Source organism: Lepisma saccharinum, chromosome 9 (genome assembly GCF_977018435.1).
Source record: "Lepisma saccharinum chromosome 9, izLepSacc3.1, whole genome shotgun sequence".
NCBI lineage: Eukaryota > Metazoa > Arthropoda > Insecta > Zygentoma > Lepismatidae > Lepisma > Lepisma saccharinum.
This window is the reverse complement of record NC_139237.1, coordinates 89,089,475-89,117,110: the sequence shown is the minus strand read 5'-3', so window position 1 is coordinate 89,117,110 and position 27,636 is coordinate 89,089,475. Positions and strand designations below refer to the sequence as shown.

Genomic DNA, 27,636 nt, shown 5'->3' with positions numbered 1-27,636 from the left:
TGTTCGCTACCTAAGCGATCATTCTGGTGAAACTGCGCTCATGTATTTTTTTTCTCTCAATGATGTCACCTGCGGTGATAAGCCTGAAAGAGAATAACCACGAAACAGATGGAAAAAAAAACTGTCAGGCATGTATCTGGAAATATGTTTCGGCGTAAGGAGGTCTGAACCAACTCTCGGAAATAATAATAATAAATGTAAACGTTTTAAATATATAATGTGTAGGTCTATTCATAATAAAATGTAAATTAATGAATACAGTATTGTTATTGTTACATAAATCGGTAAGAAGACTGAGATCTAACAGCACGTATTTATTATGTAGCTTACGTGTAGTTCAGATCACCAAAATTTGCATAAAAGCAGTCCTGGCAAGAAAATTAATGTCAAATGATAGAGTTGAATATTTATTGAATAACAGAAAAGAATGTTAGATCCAGTTGACGAAACGTGAAGTTCCTGTTTAGAATCTTACGCACATTATTATAAATAGTAGTGTGTATTGATCTCCTTTGGTATTGTCATTCAAAGCCATATGATCCCAATATTATCCTTGCCTTCCAGTAAGTTATGCGGAAGTAAATAACCCTTGCTTGTTCAACAAATGCTAATTCTATATTAAATATAAATTTTATACTATTTAATTTTTGTACTTGGTAAATATTTTGGGGGTCCAGACCCTCTAGACCCCCTTAAATACGTCCTTGAAAACGGTCCAACTGGAAATTCTTAAATATAAAAAAAGTGCACAGACAAAGAATTTACCTGAAGGGCATACGAAAGTGTCTCAAAATTGGTTCAGTCTCAGAGACGCTTTGAAAGTCACTCATAGATGTCGTTAGTTCCGATGTATGCCATGATATTCGAATGGGTACAGTAATTCAAGCATGAATTCGTATACAAGTCTGCTCATCGTTAGCGTGTCGTGTGAATTAGAATTTTAGTGTAATGTTACATCCTCCACACTGTTCTCTCGCAAAAGCATTGGATGATATTCGACTTGACGTCATCACGCAATACTCTTTGGGAAGAAACAGTATGAAGTCTGGCAAAATGTGAGAGGTATGAGAAGCCTTCCAGCGTGATATGCGATATTTTGTACGTACACATTTCCTCATATTGATGGATTAATTTGGTTTAGTTTACTTCGCTTTTCTGCCACTTTTGACTAATCGCGAAGATGAGTGATGATGTGTAGAATTTATGAAGGGACGCTCACAAAGAATACCCCTCCCCAGGCTGGGATTCGAACCAGGGACTCCTGGCGTCATAATCACACCTTGAATCAATCAAAGACCTTAGGTACAGCGCTTACCCGGCATGTTTTCAACGCAGGATCTGATCTGATGTCCGGGAAAATGTCGGCGGGCATGATTTCGCGCAATGAATTGTGGGTGAAGTTTTTCGCTGAATATCATCCATTAATCTAATATTCATATTCGACCATATGCTTGCGGGGAAACGTTTTCTATTGTTTCAGTGTTGAATCCATTCCATCGTTCTTCTCGCAGTTGCATTTTGACATGACGTCACGCTCTTCAACCAATCTATTCACGAGTTTCCCCAATGGAATATCGAGCAGCCTGTGCTGGATTAACTTCATGGCATATATTCAAAATTCGAGTCGGTCGGTCTAGCTTCATGTAGCGAGCGTACCCGGAAGAAAGCAACAGTTATTTTTGTTTGCATATGCAAAGCATTATTATTTTTTTTCTCCAAGAAGTAGTTGCGTTTTCCAATAACCGCTCCGAACATGGAGCCTGCGGATATTAAAGTTTACAGAAGGGACATGCCCCATTTTCGTAGTTTATTTGAATACCTCGTTATCCGCATATCTCCATACGGTGCCTTTCCTCTCGACATGGGAAAAACCAATTCACAAGCTTCATTGTCCTCTGCGACTGCGGATCTTGTTTACGACAGAGATTTTCCAGGAAGTTACATGCGTACTCTTACATCTCACTCTTCCCCTTCTCTTGATATGTTATTTTAGTTCTCAACCTCTTATGAGTCTCTCTCTCTCTCTTTGTGTGTGTTTTTTCCTCTATTTATTTTCTCTCTCTAAAATGTTGGAAGTCAACTATATCCTCAGGTAGGATCTGTCGGGACTAGACCTACAGTTTTAAAATGCAACCCGAGCCACTGTGCATTGTGTTCCAACTAGGGATCGAACCCGGGAACCCTTGATTACAAGGCGACACGTTTTCATCTCACCTTCGAGAAACCTTGTGAGTGTATGTGGTGTGCGTGCGCGCGCATGTTCCCTTTTTCTCTCGTGTTTATATACATATAGTGTGTGTGATTCTCTTTTCCCCTCCCTCCCTCCCCACTCTCTCTCTCTCTGCCGATCTCCGTGGCGTAGTGGTTACCATAGCACGCTACAACGGCTGGGTTTCAGAGTTCGAATCGCGGTCTGGGCATGGATGTACTTTGTGAGTGTGCCTTCTTCAATTTCATCATATCATCCCTCATCCCTCATCCTTATCTTCGCGATTAGCCAAAAGTGGCAGAAACCAAATCAATGTCAAACTCTCACTCCTTCCTCCCCCCCCCTTTCCTCTGTCTCTTTCTTGGTCTATGTTTCTGTTTTGTCTCGTATTGATTTACAAATAGCAACACTCTGCTATGAAAATTTTGCAGGGCTAATGATAAAAGTTGAATAGTAGATAGATAATAAGTATTATTACCACGGTTATAAATGTTATTGTACAATAATAAATATTACAAACTAACAAAAATAAATTTTATTCGAAATAATGATAATAATAATACTAATTATTATTATTATTATTATTATTATGTAAATGGGAAGACTCGATCCACCAAACTAGTGAATACAGCACAACTGTTTTCCATTATTTCTTTTGCATTTTATGCAGTTAGTATCTGAATGCATTTTGATATTAACCTTTGCACGTCTCGTTCAAGAAAAGGGCTTAAATTTTAGGGATTTTTTTTTTATATAAAGTGTGTTGTGTGACCTCTCACCTACAACTGTAATTATTAGAATTTCGAAAACTGTGGAACCATTTGTTCTTTGGATGAAATGGTAGAATATAACCTTGTTCCTGTATTTTTTCAGTCAATGTTTTCGATCCAATGCATTTTTACTTTGATTATTCTGTTCGAATGCTAACTAAATGAACTTTATTTCTGTTCTTAACAAAACAGTAACAAACTTTCGGCTTTCTTGTATCTTTAAATAAACAATGTCAATTTCCAGAGGGGTCCACCGACCCGTTTGACCCCCCACCCCCCCATTCTCGACGTCCATGCCTCTGTGTGCGTGTGTTTTATCATTATTTATCTACAAATCTAAATTTCTCTCTCTTTTTCTAATTAACTTTACAACCTCGCAATATATGTCTTGTCAGTTCCTGCTTAACATGCCTCTCTCTTTCCCCTCTTTACCTTATTGCATTTTTCTTTGATCTTTCCGTAAATTTGGAAAAGTTAAGGGATAATCAGCTTGTCAGCCGACTACCAAGGTTGTATTGTTACGTCAAACATCTATTGTAAGCATGTTAGCTTTATACGTTCCGCGCCGACATCACCGAGGGGTGTAATTAAATCTTGGGTGCATCGACGGCTTTGCTTTCGGGAAAGTGAGCGTGTTAAGTTTTGATTCACTTCTTGCCGGAAAGATCTTTGCGGCTTCAGGTTCATATTGATTTCACGCTCTTCCGCTAGAATGAGTCAACAATCTGCTTGTTCCTAGGTCAGTGATTCGTGTTTTTCTTTGGTATCATCTTCCCTTAGCGGTGGTGTTCAACAAATCTGTCCTTAAAGAAATATATGTGGCAGGTTCCAAAAGTTCCAGGACTTGTTCAATTTCTTCTTTAAAATGGCTTCATCATTGCGGTGAATTTTCTACTTTCCCGGAGCTTTGAAATGTCTTGGATGTTTCTTTGTGCATCTATTTCCCTGCATAGACTAATCTGGTAAACTACCTCGATGCAAATATATTTACAAAGTACAGTTTGAGATATGCATTGACATGTTTCTAAAAGCTGGTAATTAGAGAGGTGATCCATTCGAAATATTCATGGAACACAATTCAATGGCGTTATGTAGAGGCCCTTGATCAATATTATTGTAATTTTAATAGTTCTAGTTGCAATTAGCCCACAAATATAGGTTAACTTGCATTGAATTATTCTTAGAAAGCTTCAATTGAATTAAAAAACACTCCAGAACATACGTTTTGTGCAAACTGGGGTGTTGGATGATGGGGCTAAAGCCCCACAAAATTCGTAGGCCAAAAATGTGAGGAGAATTGGGGGATTGGAAAATGCGTATTTAGTAAATAAAATGTTTTGTTTTTTTTTGTAACGAATTGTTTCAATTTGCATGAAATATGATTTGCATCAATCTAGAATCTAGCTCTGTTCAAGCCCGTAGCTAGAACTGACCTCCAGGGGGGCTCACGATTTATCAGGGGGGGGCTTTGTAAACAAAGTCCATTTTTCAAAAGTTTAATAGTATTAAATGAAGGTAAATTATGTGTGTCGGGGGTTATTAAGTTAATTTAAAAAATAAGATTTAGAAATATACAAATACTACAGTTTTTTTCTATATCTTCTAAAACATTTCTTGAAGTCCTAATGACTGCTACTGACACCATCCCTTAACACAAACTCCATACTATTTTTGACAGAAATTTATATCATACATGTTAAAATGTACAATATTCACTTCAATCATAGTGCCTACCGTACATTCCACCTCTGGCCGAAGCAATTAAACTTGGGATCTGTTGACATTTGTCGCATATGCGTAAGGAATGTGGATAATGACGTCAAAGTCACAGATTTCTGTCAAACGAGAGGCTGCAACAGGGGCAGGGAAGGTACAGATAAAGAAGGCCTCCTATGAAAGAACTTTCTAAAGTCTAGAGAATCTTCTAAACCCTTGCCGCTGCTCAGACTTCTCATAAACAAGATGAACGAACGAAGTTGTGAATAAAATAATATGTTCTGTCTACATTTTCACTCTTCACCTCAAACAAATTAGAGTACAAAATAGTTTTACCTAATGTCAAGGGTGCTGGCGGCAGTGTCAGTGTGTGTGGGGGGGGCTGAACACCCCCTGGCCACTGCCTGGCTGCGGGCCTGACTCGGTTCTATACCGATCATGTAGATTCACGACCTAGCCACAGAAGGTGATTGGAGTCCCAACCCTATTTAATTTAATCATAATTTATCCCTGTTGTCGCGATTGGCCAAAAATGGCAGAGAAGTCTTACACTGTCACAATTCTGACAGTCTCTCTCACGCTTCACAAGCAGAATTCTTTTTTGAAAACTTTCCAGATCAGCGCATTGAATTCCATCACTCTTGTTATCTGGGTTTGTAGGATCTTTAACACACACACATGTAGGGGGAGGATTTAATTTGTGCTCTTGAAATGTTACGAGCGTTTGCTAAGGTATAATAGGCCTCACCATCCTCAAATAAAATTCTAGATATGCGACTGCCTACAGTTTACGTAACACGAAAATTTTCCAACAAAAAAAAACTCGATTACACCACGAAGTTCTTCATCGACTAAATTTCTACAGTAAATATTAACCATTATTTTATGGTATCGATAAATGTATAATAAACAGTTGTGTTTCTGTCTTTTTCAGGCAGTGTGCCAAAAATGTGGAATCGAAACGGTATCGACGCACAAGGAGCAAATATGGCTATGCAAGATTTGTGCAGAGACGAGAGAAATGTGGAAGAAATCTGGCGCTTGGTTTTTCAAGGTAATGTTTTCCCTCCGTTAGTCCTTACCATAACTCTTGCTACTATTATGTCTTTCAAAGCACATTTCATTCCTCTTCTTTTGCGAAAATGCGCGGTCGACGATTGTCCTCCTAACAAGATGTAGGCTTCTTTGTTTGTTTCAGGATCTTTTTCAGTAGTCGCGAGATTGTTTTCTTTGCCTGTGAGGAAAATTCGTGAAGAAAACAAACTTTGTTGCCAATACAGCACAACTCTATGCCATTCTTTTTTATTATTATTTTACTGTCTTATTACAAGTTGTTTACCCTTAATATACTATACACAGGGTAGAGTCGAATTACTTTCGGAACATCTCCAACGGACTACGCGAGTCTGTCTAACGAGCCTAGTGGGCGTGTAGAGCCTTAGCAGGGGGCTTAGCGATAGGTTCTGGGTTGAGATGACGTCAGTGGCTCGCTTCGTTGATTGGCTGCGTCTTGAGTTGTGACTCGTTCCGAAGTTTCAAATGCATAACAGCCATAGATGTTATGGAAATAATCTCCCTCTATCTACCAGTCAAACATGTCAAGAAAAAGTAAAAACAATATGCTTGTGGTCAATAATTTTTGCAATTTTATACAGTATAGTGAATTTATATTGTTATATACCAGATTTGTTCCCTTTGTTCCTTAAGAATTGCATCCAGGATGAAGTCGGAAGCATTAATTTTTACATGCATTAATAGTTAGGGAAATGTCTAAATCTCTTGTGTAAGTACAGCTTCAGTTGTTATCTTAACTGTCCTTGCGGTAGGGGAAGTAGGGGCGATTAAATAAATATTAAGAAACTGAGGGAAAAGACCAAGTGAAGAGAAAGAAAGGTCATGAAAAGGTCAAGTTATTTTGTGCACCCCGTGCATAGTATTTAGTTTCCTGAGGTAGTGGATGCAAATCAGGACAGGGTGGGACGTTTTTACGTTGTAAAACTAAACTTAGCCAAATAGAACTGAGGGAGAGGAGGAAACAAGCAATTGCAGCTATCAATTTGCCCCATCCTTCAAAACAAATAATGTTTATATTTCCGTAGCGTGCCCAAGAATTTAAAGGTGTTATGGTGTTTAAGCAACCAGTGCGACATTTTAACGTTTTTCATGCAATTGGCCAGGCGCTTCGCCTGATAATGTTCGCATGAGCACGTGATCACTCATGTATATGTCTTAAATTACGTACATATTAAATGCACACACACACACGTATATTTATTCGAAGAAATACTATGTTTGATGTGCGAGTATATACACACAATTTACTCTGACACAAATTATTTCACGTCTGATAACTTTTTTAGATAGTTGGTAACACTGACTCCTACAGTGTTCCACGGAGGGCGTTGAACACAATTGCTGTGCGTGTTGCATAGAGCTGAAAGCTAAGGGGCTGTTGGCCACTATACTCCGAAGATGTTCACTTCGCTGTGTGAACTTCTTACATTCGGCACCAGAGTGCAGCATATACAAGGCATGTCTAGGGGGATTCGAAAAGGTCTGTGCTACATAGTTGCAAACTTTAGCGACAATTCGCTAAACCTGGAGGATTTTAAGGGGGGAGAGGGACAATTTCACCTAGGTCCTTCTTGTATTACTTCAAATATAGTGATTTGGGGGGGAAATTGTTGAAAATAAATTGAACTGTTATTCTCATTTTTTCAATTGAATATGAAGTTAACAAGGGAGAGGAGTAAATCTGCATTCAGTACAAAAACATTATTGTGAACACTCGTATGCGAACCGCACGTGACGCTACTGCAATTGACATTTCCAAAAGGTTAATGCTCCCTGCAATAGAGTTGGTATCATCTCAAGAGTTGTGGTAGTGAGTTGATATTGCTTCGGTGGCGTGTTCCTCTGATCTTAATCCCATTGAGGACTTATGGGAACGGTCCTCCACCATCCCATCTGCGTGAAAGTGCAAGCGCTATATGCGTGGTAAAGACTTGTGGGATTTTTGCAACGACGAATCAAGACAGTTGTGATATCCAAAGATGTCGCAACAAGATACTAGGTAGATGTATCTAATTCTTTGGACATTGTAATGGTCGGATTGACCATTGCTGGTTTTGTGTTATATTAATTAATTGTAGGGTTAATTAATATGTTTCCATGTGTGTACCCTTTATGTTATTATTGCATGGAAGTGTATGTGCTTATTGGATTGTGCTTTACTGGATATTAGATTCCCCTGTTTTTTAGCTTCCCGGTTGGGGGAGCTAGCTGTCTTTCAAAAGACCGTTGCAGTGGAATTTTCCAGTGCTACGGGGTTCACGTTCACGGACGTTTACCCCGACTATAAAAAAGTCCAGTTGGACTTTAGAAAGGAACAGTTTTTCACTACCTTCACAACGACGAAGACCCTTCGAAAGTCTTGTCCACTCAGGGTGGCTGGACTGAATGATTGGAAACTAAATGTAATACTTGGCAAATGAACATCTTCGAGAGTTTAGTCCACTTATGGTGGCTAAACTAATGATGGAAAATATATGTAGCATTTGGTAAAGCCAACCCCTGTTTGAAATCCCCAAGTTTCCCAATTAGCAAAAGATTTGCATTTGTAAGATATTGCAGAGTCGCATCATAATGCCTTGCAGGCTGAATGAAGATGCTGCGTAAGGAAACTCAAGACTGGTCGGAATATCAATTAAATCGAGGGTAGGCCGCAGAGATAGTTAGGCTAACTCTGTGTTGATGGAAGTATCAATAGTTAGGCCTATGACGTTTTTTAAGCACTTGATGCGAAATATACGAATATTACACGTCACATTGCTTCGGTAAAACACAAACGCAACCTGGGATAAAGAAATAAGAAACTACTTGCAGTTTTTCGATTTCAGGCTTCAGCCATCTTCTTCAGTAGTTGTCATGATAATTTTTTACCTCATTCTTTACTGATATTTTTTCTTTCCAGAATCGAATACAAGTTGACATAATTTCTACAAAGTTTTATATTAACAAATTTGAATAGTTTTTTACAATATTGTCTGATAATAACTTATTATTGAATAATTTGAAATAAGATAGGTTTTAAAAAAATCGCTACTATGTTGGGATATGGTTTGCTATGGTGAACAATAGATGGCTCTGGACTTATGAGTATTTTTCTTCTAACATTTTTCTTTATTGTCTCTGAATGTTTTACTGTGGTGGAAATGAGTTAATATCTTGATCTTTTTTACAGAATTTAGAATTTTATTTGAAATTGAGAAGATAAACCACATGTAGGAAGATAACAAAGTTTAATTTCTAATTGCCATAAAGAAAAATGTATGTAATTTCCTTTTATACAAGTAATAAGATAGTTAAATTTTTCTTGCCAAATGGCTTTCATATCAATATCATGATGACATTGATATAGGCCATAGGTACGCATTTGCTTGAATTAAGGAAATTGGATGATTATGTAAATGCACATATGGACACTTTGTAAATATGTAAATAATAGCAACGTATAATAAACACACATAATCCTTCTAGAAATGTTATGATTTGCTGAATTAACTCCCAAGAACTACAGTACTGTCCATTTTAAAACAAATATTTATTCACTTTCTGTACATGTGTAACGAACCAGGTACTAAAAATATAAATGTTATGTGAAACCTCGCTTTTATAATTCCGGCGTTATTAAAATCTGCTCGCTTGGCACCCAGGGTGAGGTGGAAGGAAAGATTGGAAAGGATTTTACAAGGAAGTAATCCAGAGGGCCGGAAATAAACCAGGGAGTGGGGGGGCGCACTTTTCACAACGTTCAGTTTAAATCTGAAGGCCTGGAACTAACAACATTGCTTTACCCACTCGCCCTGAATACAGGTAACGATTCTGTGAGAGTTCAGAAACTGAACTGAAGGATAGGGGTAACCCAGAGCTAGTTTTTAAAGAAGTTCATTGGCCAAACGGACCATTGATTGTAATTTCTAAAACTGTATTTGCCGTCACTTTTCAAAACAATTGCTCCTTCCCATTGGACACCCTTCACTTCCAAGTCTAAATTCGGTCACATTTAGGAATTCATATTTTTAATCTCGTCATGTTTATTTTCTCATTGGGTGAAGAAGTAGGATATCGTTAATTGTTGTTATTAATATTGGCTCACGTCGCCTATCCTTCATAGTGAATTTCTGTAACTCTTCGCAGCAATGTTACGTATAGGTGTGTTTCACCTACGTCACAAACTGTTCATTGTGGCTTCGAGCAGCCATGATTGAAGACAGTTCTTGTAAACATCCGGAATTCAAGCAAGCAGGTGGAAGATATGAATCTTGTTTACGAAGGTACATTTTGCACTATTCGGTTGTGCACACAGAAGCTCACGTCATTTCACGATATTTCCTTGCACACGACAAACAAAATTGGCCGCGAACATGGCGGCTGTGCAAATCCTGACGTCACATGAAACCCACCTATAAATCCTGTACGTTTGCGCTTCATATTTCAGTCTAAGCAAAAGTGTACGTACAGTACATATAAAATGAAAGTGATGCTTAACAAGTTCTTATTAAATTTTTGCTACTGGTCGTATGCAATTAAGGATTTGCGTAAGTGAATGAGCTAGCTTGCTTATTAAGGGTTTCCAATCTTGAAGTACGGGATCAAGGAAAATCAATTTCATGCGTCTACCTCCGACGCACTTTTATTCGCGATTGTGCGGTGAATATAATAGAATTGCCTCTGACAGGTTATTTTTGTTCGTTTCCTTTCAGAGTCTACCGAAATACATCATCCCAGAGAAGAAGAATCATGAAATAAGTAAATACGTAGGAAGAAAGTCGAGAGCTGGCTTAGATAAGAACAGCTGGTCCAGAGGGAACACAGGTAATATATTTCAGAGAGGAGATATTCAAGTTTTTGATTGCTCAGTTTTCTCTGGATGATCAGCATTGTTCTATGAAATATAATATATAATTGGAATTCTTAGTTTATTGAGTGTTATGTTCAGCTTTTCCGGATCAGATATTAGGAGGATGAAATTGATTGATTTTATAGTACGAGACGATGTACTAAGACACATTGTATGACAACTTTGAAGGGAGAATTTCACAGGAGTTCTGAAAAAAACTGGAATCCGGTATAATTTCATTTTTTTTATTTGATTTATTTTATTTTACTTCGCATTTTGTGCCTCTTGGCTAATTTGCGAAGATGGGGATGAGTGATGAAATGATGAAATTGATGAATGGACATTCACAAACAACCATGCCCGAGCGGGATTCGAACCCGGGACCCTTAGCGTCGCAGCGCGATGTGCTAACCACTCAGCCACAGGGTCTGGCAATTTCAAATTCTGTCAAGATAATGATCTCAAGCGCAAATCTTGTTTCGGTAAGGATGTGGCTGTTTTATAGGTTTTTGTTGATTTTAAGTCCATTTTTTGCACAGAAAGGTTAATTGGGACTGGACCTACAGTTTAAAGTGTGATGCGAACCACTGTGCCATGTGGCTCTCCCGGGTATCGAACCCCTTGATTACAAGGCGCCGACGTTACTTACCACTACGCCATCGGGGAGGCCAACTGCTAAGGTTCTGAAAACGGCACCCCGCACAGTGGCGGCGATTAGGTTCCAAAACTGGGGGACAAAGACAGTATATTTCCATTTATAGATAAGGTTTAGCATAGTGCGGGGTCAAAAGATGCGAAAAGTGAGGGGTGGAAACTGCCCCCCTCGCCTCCCCTAATCGCCGCCACTACACCCCGGTATCCGAATTTGAATCGCGGTTAACATTCATCGTCATGATCGGATAAAGAGATGAGAAAAGCAGCAGTAAGTTGTAAGCTGTTTTATAAGACGGTAAATGGGTAAATATTTGGTGCGATTTCATTGCAAAGATTGTAATTTTTATGATGAGACAGTCGAAGGAAGTCATCAAATCAAAAGTGTACACCACAAAGTACTATCTATATTTTATTTTCAGTTCATTAGATATATATTTTTATTTTACTCATGGTGTCCCAATATTTAAGTGGCTATGATATCATACTAACGTTATTAATTTTATTTTGTGACTAAATTATTTTTCTTCTAAAATTGTTTCACACGTTTCATATAATTGTTTCATTCGTCCATAACAGTGCCAGAGATTGATTGGTTTTCAAAACTTTGGGGAGGGGAGCAAGGACAGATTACTTTATCTTGGTAGATAAGGTTTAGCATAGTGCGGGGACAAAAGTGGCAGAAAGTGAGGAGCAACTGCCCCCATTCCCTCCCTAATCGCCGCCACTGGTCCATAACAATGAATTATAATTTTTTATAGTTTTGAATGTGTCTTAATTTAAAATGTGTGTAATATGTAGGTCTCGGAAGTTGAGGAAAAATCCTTTTTTTCCCTAGTGTCCGAAGATGAGGCCCAACATAATATATGTTCATTTTGGATCATTGTAGGCCAGAAAAAGGTGGGTTTTATTTGTCCTTTCTTGCCTTTTTTCGGCGTTTTATGGGTCATTGGCCCTTTTTAGCCTATTTTTAGGTCTTAACGGCCTTTTTTTGCAACTTCACTTTCTTTCGACTTGGTTTTTAATGACCATTCTCAATTCGAATCATCATCAGTTCATCACCTCTTAAACATCCTTACCGTAGTAAAGAAATTATATATATATATATATATATATATTATTTGAACCATGCCTGAAAGGAGAGAAAAACCTTTTTGGATGACTGAAGCAGGTACGGTACAAGGTCCTTGAACTGTAACTTGTCTGAAAGGTCGCAGCTTTATCTTGTTTTGAAGCTTTCAGCACGGTGTATGCGACCAGACAGCACGCGCCTGAAAAGATCTCAAGTCAGATAAGGAGGTGCCGCCCATATTCATTAAATATGTAATTAGAACTGAAGTTATTAATTAATTTGGATCACATTTATACGTCCTTTTTATATTTTTAGGTCTTTTTATAGGTCTTTTTTTGGCAATTTATAGGTCTTCAACTTCCGATCTCTAGTAATAAGCTTAATCTGTTGGAATATTTATGAGTCTCCGTGAGTTTCTTGAACAACTCCTACGCTAATTACTCCTAGGATGAGAACAAAAGTTCTTGTATTTTGCAGTCACAAAAGGGAGCTCGGAACAAGAAGATGAGAGCAGTTCAGAAGACGAATTTAGTAGAAGATCTCGGTTGGCAAGGTCGAAGAAGATGTCAGAAGACGCAGGAGGAGGGGAGATCTCGAATTCAAGGTAATTCATCACCTTCATGTCCTTGGCAGGTCATTTTCTTCCATTTTTGTCAGCTTCTTTAAGATTACGAAAGTTTTTACTTTCCAGCTACCCGGCATTTGACTCTTTTTAACCCTAGCTTACCCGTGGCGTACGAGAAACTTACCTGAGCGGGGGCCCTCAGAGACCCCACACTTGTTTTTTTTATTACTAACATTCAAGAAACCATTTTATTAGTGAATCACTGCTTCCTAATTATAAATGTAGTTACGAGTGCCTCACATATATTTTACCATTCACTAAAACTCACAAAAGCCATAATATTGTTTATTAATTGCCATTATCACCAACCAATTGTACACTGTCACTGGCATGAGTGTCTTGAATGACACATCCAAAGATGGCGCCTGATAGGCCCAAAGGCCTAAATTGACACGTGGATTCTTGAATTAAACGTTGGGAGGCAATATCCAACTCTTGAATATCAGTGTTAAGTCTTTGATTATGGAGGGTATTTTAGTTGGGGGAGATTGAGCATTAAATTGAGGGGGTATCCAATTCTTGCGTATTACTATTGTTTGACTTGTGGAAATTCGGGTGTGGAGACCAGTGATGTGCGTCTACGCGTAAACAACGATAGTCTGCATTCTACACGTAGACTATTTTATACACGTAGATTACGTAATCTATGTAAACAACATTGCGAAAGGTGATAACTTAGCGAAGGGCGCCGTGGAATTAAAAGAAAATTATACTGCGTATCAGTTGCTGATGTGTGAAGAGAACTTTCCATACTCTTTCTTCCAAATTCAAACAATTTCTCACCTAGGAAGAAACCTAATAGAAATATTCTAGTGTTTTTTGGGAAAAAGACCACTCTTGCCTCACGACTGCCATCTGTTGTCTTTTTTGCATACTATTTATCTTCTTCCATAGTTGATGATAGAAGAGAAGAGACATTTTGTTGTAAGTAGGATTCTTTTCATTTCCTTAGGAACCAATATAGTTGAAAATGTCACTTTTCTTTCATGAAACCCTTGAAAATTAATTTTTATGTACTTTAGATTGTCTACGTAGTCTATGTAAACTACAACCCAATGTAATCTACGCGTAGATTACATGTAGATAACGCATGTAGACGTAAACTTATAGTCTACGGCACATCACTGGTGGAGACTGAGAATTATTTGCCTTGGAAATTTTGGTTGGAGGATTGAGTATTAAATTTAATGGGGTAGACATTAAGCTCTTGATAAAACGTTATCTTTTAGATTGTCAAGGGATTTCTGTTGGGGGGGGAGAGTTTATACAGGGTGTACACGATGAACCTCCGGGGTTTCGATGCAATCATAAAAATCGGAAAATAAAGTAACGACAATCCAGTATTTTGTTATTTGGTACCATATACCCTCAAGTTTGAGTTTTTATTATTATATTTTATTTCGCGCGCGTCATGCTTGGCAGCGGTGTCGTCGCTTTTATGAAAATGACGTCTGCTCAAGAGAAAGCACACGCTGTGGTATGGTTTGCGGAGTCAAAATCAATTGTTAGGGTGCAGCGTGTCTTTAACAAAACGCCGCCAACGGACTAGTTTTCTGGAAACAGGGAGTGTGTTGAAGAAGCCGGGGGGGGGGGGGGGGGACGCCACGCGTCTCGGACGAGACAGTTGAGCAAGTTCGTGAAGTGGAATACCGACTGGACATTCTTCGTCTCACTAAACATGCTCACATAGAAGTCTGGTAATTTTTTGTAAGAAACTTTTTGAGTTGCTCTTTGCAATAAAATTACCAAAAAATGTGTTCGTTATAGTTTCCCATCACTTCAAAATCCCGGAGGTTCATCGTGTACACCCTGTATTTTGGAGACTATATTTAGCGATATGGTATCCGTACGTTTTCAGCGGAGAGTGTGCTGGAAAGAGTAAATATCACGAGATCCTGAGAAAGTTTTGACGTCCCATTAAATTAATATTTTTGAAAGTCTGCAAAGAAATCCATGTAAACATTTTCTTGCTCGCAATAATGTGTTACGAATGTACGTCTTGGCCATTTTATTAAGGTGAATATGAAGTTTGACACTGTAGTTGCATTGCAAGACATGAACAATATTCTCGATATTGATTAATAACATCACTTCTTAAAATGTAATGCTTAGTGTTGGCATACTGCTTATTTAAAGCAGGTGCATCATTTGGATAATATACTTGTATTAGTAATATTATTAATTCCCTGTATGCTGTATTAGCTGTACTAAGCGTGCTTCATGTAGTAACACCTTGCACGTTAGCCACTAAAACAGAAAAATAAATAAATATCAAATTCGAATTTCTAACTTCTTGTCATGGGACAATTTTACTTTAACAAGTGAAATTTGTAATTAAAATAAAATCCATGTAATTATTGCTATGGATTACTAAAATATTTATATTTACATCAAGCGAGTTCTTTGAAGGTGGAACTGTATTATATTCTCGCCCTGAGCTTAGGAATTTCTAGCTAGGGTTCTGTAATGTCTCGTGAAACAATAAAATTGAATGGGTCCCATGGCTGCAACATGCTATTTGGTTTGCCCATCTTGAATTTTCTATCTTAAGTTGTGTAACAATTTGTGTTAAATTGTGGATTTTATAAATCCTATTCTCCACTCACAAACACTGTTTAAATGCATATTTATATAATTTAATTCATTACATTTAACCAACCAATGTGCTGGCATTTTGTTATTTTGAAAATTGAAGAATTAAAATGTATATGTACAATTTAACAAATAAACATCAATTATTGCGTACTAGTCATCAAAACTATTTTGGAGAAGATAATGCGAAAAGAGAAGCTGTCAGAATGACATGATTTGGGGGGATGGGCACCCGTGCCTTGAACCTTTGTAATTGAAGCAAATCTCGAATTCGTATCCTCAAGAAATGCTTAATCTTGTTAGGATTAGCAGTTACGAACCAGTTTTCAACAGGAATTTTTGTTTCCAGCCTGAAACAGACCGTCTGTCCCCCTGTCACAACTTCTTCCGAGGTTGTCGTCGAGAGGCCCATGATGAGTTTACTCGCCCAGCGATCAGAGTCGACGTCACTCACGAGCGACAGCCTCTACTGCGAGACAGACCAACCGAGCGACAGCGACAAGTCCATGGCATCGGGAAGCACGAGAGGTAAGCAGTCAAGCACTGAAAAATACATTCTTCACATCTACGGAAATTGCTGTTTATTTTCCCAATCGTACGCCACGGTAGCCCAAATATTGTTTCTGGCATACATGGGCGTCGGGAAGTGAAGTCGGACTGGTCCGTCGACCGTCCTTGGAAATCCACATGGTTCATTTTTTAAGTTACAAAAAAGCAGATAGCTTGTTATTTTTATTGTTAATAACATAAACGAAGTTCATTTAGTTAGTATTTATAACAGAAATAACCAAAGTAAAAACTGCATTAGATCGAAACAATTGAATAAAAAATACAGGATCCAAGTTGTATTTCCATATTCTACCATTTAATCCAAAATGGTGCCACTATTTTCAGAATTCCAAAAATTATAGTTTTACGTTACACAACAGAAATCTTATGAGTAGAATTTCCCCCTAACTTTTACAAAATACAATGACTGTGAATTACAGGACACTAACTCTATGAATGAATTATTAAAAAATACTAATTAAGTATTAAAACATAAATGACGTTATGTGTGTCCTGGATATTCATTCATCTGTTGGATCGCCCGTTTATATATTAATAATAATAATTTGGAATAAAATTAGTTTATTTTTATATAGTTGCTATTTATTATTGTATAATAACAATTATATTTAAAATGTTTATCTATTTTGTATTATCATTTCTACTACTTAAGTTTTATCATCCCCCCCCCCGCAAAAAATTCTGTGAGACTCATGCACTCGAGTCTTGATATTATTGGACCTTGTTGTTTTGTATCTATTTTGATAATTTCTTCAGATAGATTTATTTTATTTATTTTACTTCGCTTTTCTGCCACTTTTGGCTAATCGCAAAGATGGGTGACGATATGAAAAAATAGATGAAGGAACACACTCAAAGATCACCCATGTCCAGGCCGGGATTCGAACCTAAGACCCCTGGCTCGTAACGTGTTGCTCTAACCGCTCCGCTAAGTAGATTGGCGATAATTTCTTCAGAGAATCAGCATGGATTATTATGGATGAAAAGAAAAGGCCTGATTTGTAACTCTCCACCAGATGGCAGAGCAGTCAATTAAATTAATCATAATAATGACTTAATACTCAGTTGTGGTTTTCAAATGAAATCTGCAAGAGTAGCTTCGGTAGCTAATTAAATATTTATTGTAGATACTATTTACACTAAATAACGGTTATAGAAAAATTTTAGTAGATGAGTTTATATGTGATTGCCTAGCGTATTTCTAGAACAAATTTATATATAAAAAAAGTAGAACAAGAAAAAGAAGAAGAAAAAGAAGAGAGTGGATAGGTCTAGTCAAGATCATAGCAGATTTATTTTCTAATGGGACTCTACTTGCGAAAGAAAAGTGCATTGTAGACTTTGAATCAGTTTAAATAGCAACCTGCAATGTGTCTGTTACTATTACATCATTTGTAATTGCTGTATTGCTAACACAATCAGTAAAGTGTAGCCCAATTATTATAAATTCTTTAAAGTTAATAATTATAGAAATAAACTTTGCGTCAATTAACTTCAAGAATAAAATAAATGTTCTTTTTTTAACTGCTATGATGGAAATTAGCATTACCATGATAAAATATGCTTTCACCAGACGGCTACCAAACAAATTAAACAAGTAGAGTAAAAAAAAATATTTTTCCGGTGTTTTTCACAGAATATGTGTAAAATATGGCTAAATCTCAAGAAACAGTGAAGTCACGTAAATTGCTAAATATATATCATTTCCTTACTTAGTAATGATGAAAAATATCCATTCCAAATCCCATTCGCTCAATTCATTCTTGGTAGTCAGTTATCAGATAATCTTATCCTGTATTAATCATCTCATATACAGAGCATTCCCTGACATTCACTATGAGACTCGGTGGCAAGCGGCCCGGCATCAGCGCTTGTCTTTCCCGGTGAACGGGTCTGTGACAGTCGCTTATATTAAACCTCGTAAAAAGGTTTAGAGTAACAGGGTCAGTTCTGAATAAAAGTGGAAAGAAAAATGGGGAAATAAAGTATACAAAGACAATCCGCACACCATCCGTGAGTTAAAAGAGAGTATTGTACGAAAAATCGGGAGAATTACAGTAGACGAACTTGCACTTGTAAATGCAAATTTCCTTCGGAGATGCGAGGAATGTTGCAGCAGATGGACGTCATTTTCAACACCTTCTGTAGTCAAGGTTAGTACACAATATGAAAACTGTAATTTTAATAGCCGACTCTAGCGACTGTCGCTGACCCGTTCACCGGGAAAGACAAGCGCTGATGCCGGGCAGCTTGCCGCCGAGTCTCGTAGCGAATGTCAGGGAATGCTCTGTATATCCAAATTGACACGACAGAAAAATAAACAACATAAACACAGGGAATGCTTGAGTCGGCAGCATTTCGCAGCTGTTGCAGACAAAAGGGCATCACAATCACGTTGCGGCGCCACTGTCGATTCGAACACAAACCGTGCATTTAATCAGGAGCCCTTGTTGATATTCAAGCACCACACTTTGAAGTTCGTCGGTCTACTTGAAAAGTGCTCGATGCTGAGTGCTTTTGGTTGTTGATTTTGCGAGAAAGGCAGAACGAACGTCGGGCTGAATCGAGCACACGCTGTTTTTGTTTTCGAAGCTTTTGCTTTGAATTGCCCCTTTCTTTTCCCATTGTGATGGAGGACTGCTTTTGTTCGGACTCTTTTTAGGCAAGAAACATCAAGTTAATGCTGCACGGCGCCTCGTTTTTAATTTTATTTGAAAGGAGAACTATTAAGTAGATGAGTTCATCGTGAATGTGGCGCATGGAGGTAAAGAATAGAAGAAGCAAATCTTAATTCAGTCTCAGACGACATAAAATGTACATTTCGCCCAATTTTGTACGTTACTCTTAAACTATTCATCATAGATTAACAGGGGCAGCGCCAGGGGGCACGAAGGGGTACTTGCGCACCCCCTTCAGCACCCCTATCCAAAACCAATATTCTACAGAAAACATTACCTCTTGCAGTGTGTTATATGTACATATTATGTTATGTCGTTGTCATATATTCCGCATTTATTTTCCTGTACTATTGGCAGTGTACAAAATCAGCACCCCTTGTCTTTATTTCTTCAGAATTATTTCTTCTTGTGTTTCAAGTAGTCTGTTCGTATTCTTCGATAAATGCATGTAGTTCAGTGTCACTGTTCATACGCGATTTTATTGTTCGCCTGATTGTTCTTCCTATTTTCCTCAAGTCTCATTGCTACAAAAAATTCAGTTGCTCTCAAGTATCATCATGTCGTTCTCGGGAAATCGTTTAACGCGTGTTGTATCGTGACGGTAGTTTCCTTGTTAATTTGTTCTATTTGTTCTAGTAAACGTACCATTTCAGACTTTTTATTTTTTAACAAAAACTGTTACGAAGAGGCCAAAAATTCGCCAAGAAATGTTATAGTTCGTTACCGGGGAATAAGAAGTTGCGCACAGTTAGCATTTTGTCTTGATACCTCAGCATCCTCGCAGACGGAACTGGGCTATATAGATTATGTAAAACGAACGCATATGAAAAGAGGGGTAACAAAGCAACGGAACATTTTCAGAATTGTGAAGCAGCGATTTATTTCTTTTACCAAACACACCAAACTGAACACTCAGCAGTTGTTTTTATGTATACAACGTATTTGACATTTTATTAATAACTGAATTGGTTGTGCCTTGTAATCAAGGGATTCAGGGTTCAATACCCGGTGGAGGCACATAGTTGTTATGATCCCACTTTAATCTGTAGGCCCAGTCCCGATTAGCCTGTATGTGCATATAGTGGACTTAAAGCAATGGATGTCAATCTAAAATTGTCCATTTCAGTCACGGTCATTTATGTTAATTAAGAGCGTTGCAGGAGCATGATATCTTCAAACTGAAGGATTTTTTCTAGAGAGAGTGAGCAACACTATTACAGGGGAAAATATACCTGGAGCCCTCTCCGTGGAAAAATTCCTTACTTTGGTTGCCTCTCCATGGAAAGAAAAACTCCAGTTGTTCATATATGTCATTGGCCTGCCTTGAACAAGCTGTTCTTTTCAAATTTCCAAATGTTGTTGCTGTGCTAAAATCAGGCAGAAATTAAACAAGTTGCTAGTATTCTTCAGTTTCATTAGCATATCATCATAGATGCCTGTAAAAGTTGATTGATATTTGATTTAGGGGCTAAAACATGCATGCATATTTCATGTTTTCTCTATTTTCAACATAGCACCCCCTAAATTTCTTTCCGCACCCCTAGATGATAAATCCTCACGCCCCCGCTGTAGACTAAGTAAGCAAATTATCTATAGTCTTTCCCACATTTCTGTGTGCCCATTTTAATCGGTGACGGCAGTGATTTGTCCACACACCCATAATACATTCCCAAAATTTCCTCATCATGGTCAGTTTTGCTGCTCGAAATTTACACTTTCACCCCCCTAAATTTTGACTTGCAGCCCCCAAATGAAAAATTCTAGATTAACCCCTGAGTGGCGGCATTGAAGTCGCCACGGAATGGTGCCACAGGAAGAATAATGCCATGGACCTTGCCATCAAAGTTCAGAGCACCTCCAATATTTCCTCAACACCCCCTAAAATTCTTCCCCAATGGCACAATTAATGATGATTCTTGGCTCAATATTTGCGATTGTATGACATGCGAGCCAAATGTGTACTGTGATGTTTTGGTTACAGCTTTAGTACTTAGGAAAAACATCTGCATAAGTCTTTCTTGAACAGGTCCACTATAGTTATAAATTTCTGGGATGAAAGTCAAAATTGGTAAAATTATTAATTCAATTAAAATAAATTAATAAATACAATACTTTTTAAAAGTTCCACAAATCCTAGATGTTTCTCCTTACTCCAACTTGGAAAAAAATGTGGAAAATTGGCCCTGGTGAAATTTTTTGTAATGTTGATTGGAATTACCTGGCAATTATTCTTATTTACAAGCTTTTTCTTTTGTTAGGACACTCGAGGGACTACAGGCGTGAAACTAGTGCAGAGAGTGGAGAATCCTCCTCAGGACATGTCACGTTCAGCCGGCAAACTACGCTGGATTCCGGAAATAGGTCAATGACATCAGAATTCAGTCACTGGGAAATGGATGCAGAAAATAACCCATATGCTGGTGCTGCCGCCACAAATTACAATTATGGAAGCAGGTACTGCACATGTACGGATTTTATGTACAAATATATGATACAAAAATCCAGGGATGCTTTAAATATGGGTCAAATGGACGCCCACATGTTTACTTCAAGTGATAGATTTTAGTATGCACAGTTGAGGGAATGCAAAAGTAATTTTGCATGTATATATACACGGGGTGCAAATTAAGGTGTTGGGGGGAATGCCGCTGATATCCCCCACAAGAGCTAACAGGGGTAAATTTTTTACGACTGCCTTGTATTAGTATAACTTAAAGATTTAGCAAAAAGTTATTTGTGTCCCAGAAACAGCTAAATTGATTTAAGTCTTGAAACTTTCTTGGCGACGAATGATGAAAAGATTCTCTCGGGCTATCGACCAGGTGAGTTGTGGAAAAAATTCCAAGTTTTCGAGAGCTAACATCACTCTCATCTTCAGGCTAGAAGTGGCTCTCGAAAGCTTGGAATCTTTTCCACAACTCACCTGGTCGATAGCCCGAGAGAATCTTTTCAGCTAAATTGACTGTCAAGCGAGGAATTTATTATGAAATACAATTACAGTGAGTGATAAATTAATATTCATTGGGCCATTATGTAAATTTTATATTCTTTTCTTCTAGGTATTGCTAACAATAATAACTGTTTCATTTTCCTGTTTACTTCTGATTCCAGCAGTTGATGTCAGCCTCCCCTCTCCTCCCCCCCTCCCTGAAAACAATAAGATTAATTCACAGACTGTGCATATGTATGTAATTTTATGTGTTATTTCTCAAAAGCAGCAGAAGAGACTCCATGTCGTCTGGCATATCACGCGAATGGTGGGGCAGTGAAGATAGAGCGTCATCGGTTGGAGGTGCGGCTGTAATGACCTTAAGTCAGAGAACGAGCAGCACTGACATCATCGAAGAACTGGAGCCTACAGAAGACAGTAAGCAATTTACGTTGTATAGGCAACTTGTTGAATGTGGTTCCGTACATTGCTAGCTTGATTTCTTGTTTTAAGTCTACTTTATGCACAGAAGGCTAATCAGGACTGGATTTACAGTTTAATATGAGATCTGAACCCCCACTGGGTATCAAACAGTATTTTATAACATTTCATTGCCCAGATGAGTGTTTTTGTTTCAAGTAAATGGAGGTATCATAGCATGTGGTAGAAAGTAATTTGCACGTGAGCATTGGGTTTTACAAGTATTCGAATCAAAGGTGCGGAAGCCAGGGAATTTCCCTTCCCTGTAGATTTTCTTTTCAAGGCTTTACATTTCAAAATTAGTTACAAGTGAACAGGGAGGCTAGCTCTGTAGTCCCCCTAGATTTTTGTAGTAGGATACACACATTCCAACCGAAAACTTAAAAATTAGAAGTTTAAATTTTCCATTTGTAACTTCCATTGTATTGGGGCAAGTACAATGTTCAAGTACATATTCTAGTTCGGTTAGATCGCAAGGGTACTTTATTACGATGTGTTCTAAAATCAGCTGCAGATATGCCTGGATAACAGTGGCCACTAATCATTTGATACTAAGCTATTGGTCAATCTTGAGTCACCAAACTTGCTACGAAATCTGCTGCCTGTCTGGTATATGGACGTATTCAGTGGCTTAGAGATTGTTCTTTGATTGTTGGCATATACAGCTAAATGTGTACGATTATTATCTGTAAATTGTATCACTATATTTCGGATTAGGTCTTAAGAGGTGTGATAAATGAATGTTTATAAGCAGGACGACGTTCAAAATCTAAAGAACCGTTGTGTTTCTTTTCTGTTTGTTAGTTTCTCATTCGAGTACTGACAATTACATAAGTGTTAGCGATGTTCTCTCACTGGTTTCATCCTTATATGCATCTTTCTGCTTTCGAGAGGGAGAAATACGATGTTAAATAATCAGAGTACATAAACTGCCTAATTCTTAAATAATATGAAATAATTGAAATATTAAAATTTGGCTCCAATCCCCGATAGTCTATTGATAAAATTAGTCCCGGGTTCAACCCGTGGTGGAGGTAATATTTCATTAAGTATTTCGGATTAGTTAGCCCCTGAGAATTTGACTCCGAAATCTGTAACCCCCCCACACACACACTTATTTGAGGCTGGCGCCGTCACTGCAAGTGAACCAAACATTCTTGATCTCGACCATAGCTGTTGATGATGTGATCAGCACCGGGGGTTTATCCAGAATTTTCCATCAGGGGTGGGGGTATAAGTGTAAATTTATAGGCAATTGGACTTTTGTGAAAAATGTTTAGCTTTGAGGAAACTTTAGACATGTTAGGGGTGTGTGGGCTACTCCATGTGGGACTACCTTGATGAGGTGAGGGGGGCTTAGTATGGAGGCCATTTTAATATTTCATTTCACCCAACATTCACCACGCCATTGCGTCATTCATCTCCATCTCAACTGACCTCCCTACAACTAAGGGTCCTGGGGTGTAATGGGTGACCTTTCCACCTAGTATACACAATTGTCAACCTCACTTCTACGTAGTACACCCTATACTGCACTTTGCAGACTAACGAGGCTCTGGCATCTTGACCTACAGTCAGTATAATCCTCGTAGGACTGTGTGTGTTTTGTCCTTGTGTGTGCTGAGTGCCCCTTTACCAGGGACATAACTAGGCTGGGGCAGTGCCCTGGGGTCCCCGAGGTAACTGTTACTGTTATGGATTTTCCTTACTTATGTTTTGGTTAGACTGGCCCACTGCATATAAATTATAGTTGATGTGTGAGACCCAAAGCTGGTGTTTTCGTATAGTTGCACATCTGCAATTATGCCACGATTTCCCACTATGCTAAGCAAAGAATGCAAGCGGAGTAAAATTATGGAGGCTTTAACTCAATTAAGTAAGAATTTCAATGCTGTTGCACCTCAAAATTGCGTTAGTCTTTTTTTTTTTAACAGTAATCTGCAATGGAAAGACTTAAAATCTTGAACAAGAAATAAGCCCAACTCAAGTTTCAAAACACTTAATTCAACACAACAAGCAGGAAGATAACAAGTTGTGTATGCTCTTTTAGAGAGGCTTTTTGAAAGTTGTTTTTTTATTTTATGATATTAACAAGAACAAAGCGAAATGAAAGAAGTGGGGTTACTGGGCTTAAGGGAAGAATTGAATCTTTCAGTTTCATTTTATTATTGACTGTTGAATGTAAACTCTTGAAGCAGATGAATATCACTTCTAAGTCATTGCACGCACTCTCTCTTAATATGGCTGCACATAATCTCTGTATGGAACACTCTCGTAGAAATGCCTGAACTTCGGGGATCATTTGAATCACTTCTTGAAATGATAATACATGTGCCAAGTAGGAGGATTTCAAGGACAAAATAATCTTAAGTGACAATAATCAAAAAGATAAAGAAGCACTTTGACGAACTCTGTCCAAAGACTTGCCAACTGAGAGAGCTGGTTCAACATTAATATTTGACCAGCACAAGTATTAAATTAATTTATGAATAATTTTGAAAATGATGTGTACAAATTAAAATTTGGTTAGAAAATTAATATTTGGTAGTTGTATGTACCTATTAAAATTTCTTGTGGTTCTTTTGAAATTTTGTTTCTAACGATTGTATCTAATCAGTAGTTTTTAGGAATTTTGAATCATTTTAGGAACCTGGTAAAAGGACACTTTTTAGAACCTAAAAATCTGAGATCTAATCATCACTCATCCTCAACTTCACAATCAGTCAAAAGTAGCAGAAAAGCGACGTAAAATAACAAAATGTAATCAAGGGTTCGATAACTTTTAAGTAGAAAAACATATAATCTATGGAAATTTTATAATTAAGACCAGAAAAGTAAAATATATAAAGAGGGAAAATGCAATGGGGAACATAAAATATTGGGGTTGCACTGAGGCCCGTAGCCAGGAATTCATTTCGGGGGGGGGGGGGCCTCATCCCTTATCAGCAGAGGCGTCACCAGAAATAATTGTAGAAGGGGCAGGCTATTAATAAAACTTGATAGTAGAAATAATAATGACAATAATTATTACCACGGTTATTAAAAATCAACCAATTTTAATCCAAATTTATTGTTGTTATTATAATTATATAAATAGAGGGACTTTGCTTCTCGATTCACCATATGAGTGACATTATTTTTCTTACATTTTGTACAGTTAGTGTAGTGAAATTCATAGTTATTGTATTTTGATATTAACTTTACACATTCCTATAACAAAAAAGACTTTAAAAGTTAGGAACAAATTTTACTCATAAAGTTTATAATGTGCGACTTCTCACAAAGAAAACTTTACATTTTGGAAGCTGTGGATCCATTTTTTCTTTGGATTAAATTGTAGAATATAAAAATATAAGCTGGTTGCTCTATTATTACTAAACTTTTTTCGCTATAATGTTTAGTCTTGCTAAGGAATTAAAATTAATTACCACTATACACTATTTAGATTAGATATTTGTAGAATTTCTGGGGGGCTTCAGCCTCCTTAGCCCTCCCCCTGGCTACGTGCCTGGTTGCACTGTATATAATGCAAGCCTGCATGATTTTTTTTCAGCTCAGGCCAATTTTTACATTTTCGTCTACAGCTGATCTCTATTCTCATTAAATAAATAAGAGTTTTCTGTTCATATGTCTTACGATTATAGAACTGATACCAGCTTTCTTCTTCTTCCAGCTTATATGGGGACATTGGAGTTTTCGTTGTTATATGATCCAGCTTCAAGTGCTTTACATTGTTCTCTTCATCGTGCCAAGGTGAGGACAACAAAATAACTAATACCTATTGGCACCTATTCGAAAGCTAAGTTATATTGATTTGGTTGCAAATTTTCAGTGTAATATTATTTTCATTAGCACTTATATTTGTTGATTTTGTCATAATGCTAGCAATGTCAAGATAGATATTTACTATGTCAGTGAATCAATATAGTATTAAATATTACAGCTTCACACGTCATTTGTTTTATTTACAGGGTCTACGAGGAATGGATATTAATGGTTTAGCAGATCCATTTTGTAGACTTTATCTATTGCCTGGTTCTGTTAAGGTAAGTTGAAATTTATCATTTGTTAATATTGTTATCATAAACATGCAAGAAAAAATGGAATCCCTTTTTTATGAAAAAAATATTGGTTACTCAAATCTCTTCCAATTTTATTCCACTTGCATAGAGCATGACATTTCTTGAGATATATTAAAATCCATCCACATATGTGAAAACTAAAGTTTTGGATTCCTTTAAAAATCATCCAATTTTGGTTGACGGTAATGGACTTGCAATGTTTTCCTGTCTTGATCTATTTTAAAGCTAAAAATTTATTCTCAAAACTGAGAGATTCTTTTTGGATGTGGTAGTGATGCTGTTAACTTTCATTAGTCTTTTGAGACCAAAGGGGAGGAAATGATCATTTGAACATATTCCTATATTTTTTCACGTGTTTGTCTATATATGAATTATGAGATAAGCAACATGTCAATGCTATACAATTTTACATGGAAGATCTTTATCTTTTCAGACAAATAAACTGGAATCCAATAAGCTACGAAGCAAGACTGTCCACAAAACAAGGAATCCAGAATTTAATGAAACGTTAACATACTATGGTGTAACTGAAGCGGATCTTATCAAAAAGACGTTGCAAATTATTTTATTGGGTGAGTACAACAATTTACTCGAATGTGTAAAAGTTTAAATTAATTTAAAAAAATAACTGGAACCAAAAATGCATATACAGGGTGTGTCAAACGTCAGGAACCATAGGACTAATGTGGAGGGCACTTTACTGAAGTTTCCGGGGAGGTGGATAGGTCAGCGAGGCCTCGTTGAGTGGTCTGCAAGGTCCTCTTACCTCACACCAATGGATTATTACTATGGGGTTTACCTGAAAGCACTGGTTTATTTCACCCTAATTCATGACCTACACCATCTGTAAGGGAGGATAACTGAATGTGCCACACAAATACCACCTGCCACAATCCTTAGTGCCCTGAAGAACTGGGAGCGTCATCTGAACATGTGCCTTGCTGAAGAGGATCAACATATTGAGCATGTCATATAGACAACATAAGCTGAAGTGAATAACACTATGGTTCCTGACTTTTAACTCGCCATGTATTTTCCATGTTGTTGCTTGTAATATAAGTATTTTATACACTGCCTTCCAAAAGTTAAGCACACAATGCAAATTTTCGAAAGCGTAAGCAAATTTGAATGGATGAAAATCGCTTTGGATGTAGATCTGTTTTTATGTGTAGCTTCCTTTCTGTAAGTAGAGGGTGAAATCATCTGTACCTAGGTGCTTAATCTATGCTCTTTAAATAGCATAAAAGCTAGGATTTCGTGCAAGAATAATCACACTTTCGTTGAAAATGCCAGTATTCTGAAGGGTTTGAGGTGCATTTAAAAGCTCATATGAAGTGTGTATAACTTTTGCAGGATTATT

At 37.5% G+C, this 27,636-nt stretch overlaps 1 protein-coding gene across 3 annotated transcripts in view; it reads left to right on the top strand.

Annotated features, from left to right (window-relative positions):
* The window catches only part of Rph (Rabphilin), a 282,167-nt gene that overhangs the window by 238,510 nt on the left and 16,021 nt on the right, over nucleotides 1-27,636 (top strand). For 2 of the 3 annotated variants that reach the window (XM_083128583.1, XM_083128581.1), the window contains 9 exons: nucleotides 5,630-5,749; nucleotides 10,461-10,572; nucleotides 12,798-12,924; nucleotides 15,887-16,065; nucleotides 21,044-21,239; nucleotides 22,001-22,152; nucleotides 25,868-25,947; nucleotides 26,166-26,240; nucleotides 26,710-26,848. In XM_083128583.1, coding sequence (XP_082984709.1) covers nucleotides 5,630-5,749; nucleotides 10,461-10,572; nucleotides 12,798-12,924; nucleotides 15,887-16,065; nucleotides 21,044-21,239; nucleotides 22,001-22,152; nucleotides 25,868-25,947; nucleotides 26,166-26,240; nucleotides 26,710-26,848 — 1,180 coding nt within the window. The remainder of the gene's footprint in view (nucleotides 1-5,629; nucleotides 5,750-10,460; nucleotides 10,573-12,797; nucleotides 12,925-15,886; nucleotides 16,066-21,043; nucleotides 21,240-22,000; nucleotides 22,153-25,867; nucleotides 25,948-26,165; nucleotides 26,241-26,709; nucleotides 26,849-27,636) is intronic. The other variant, XM_083128582.1, reaches the window with a different exon arrangement.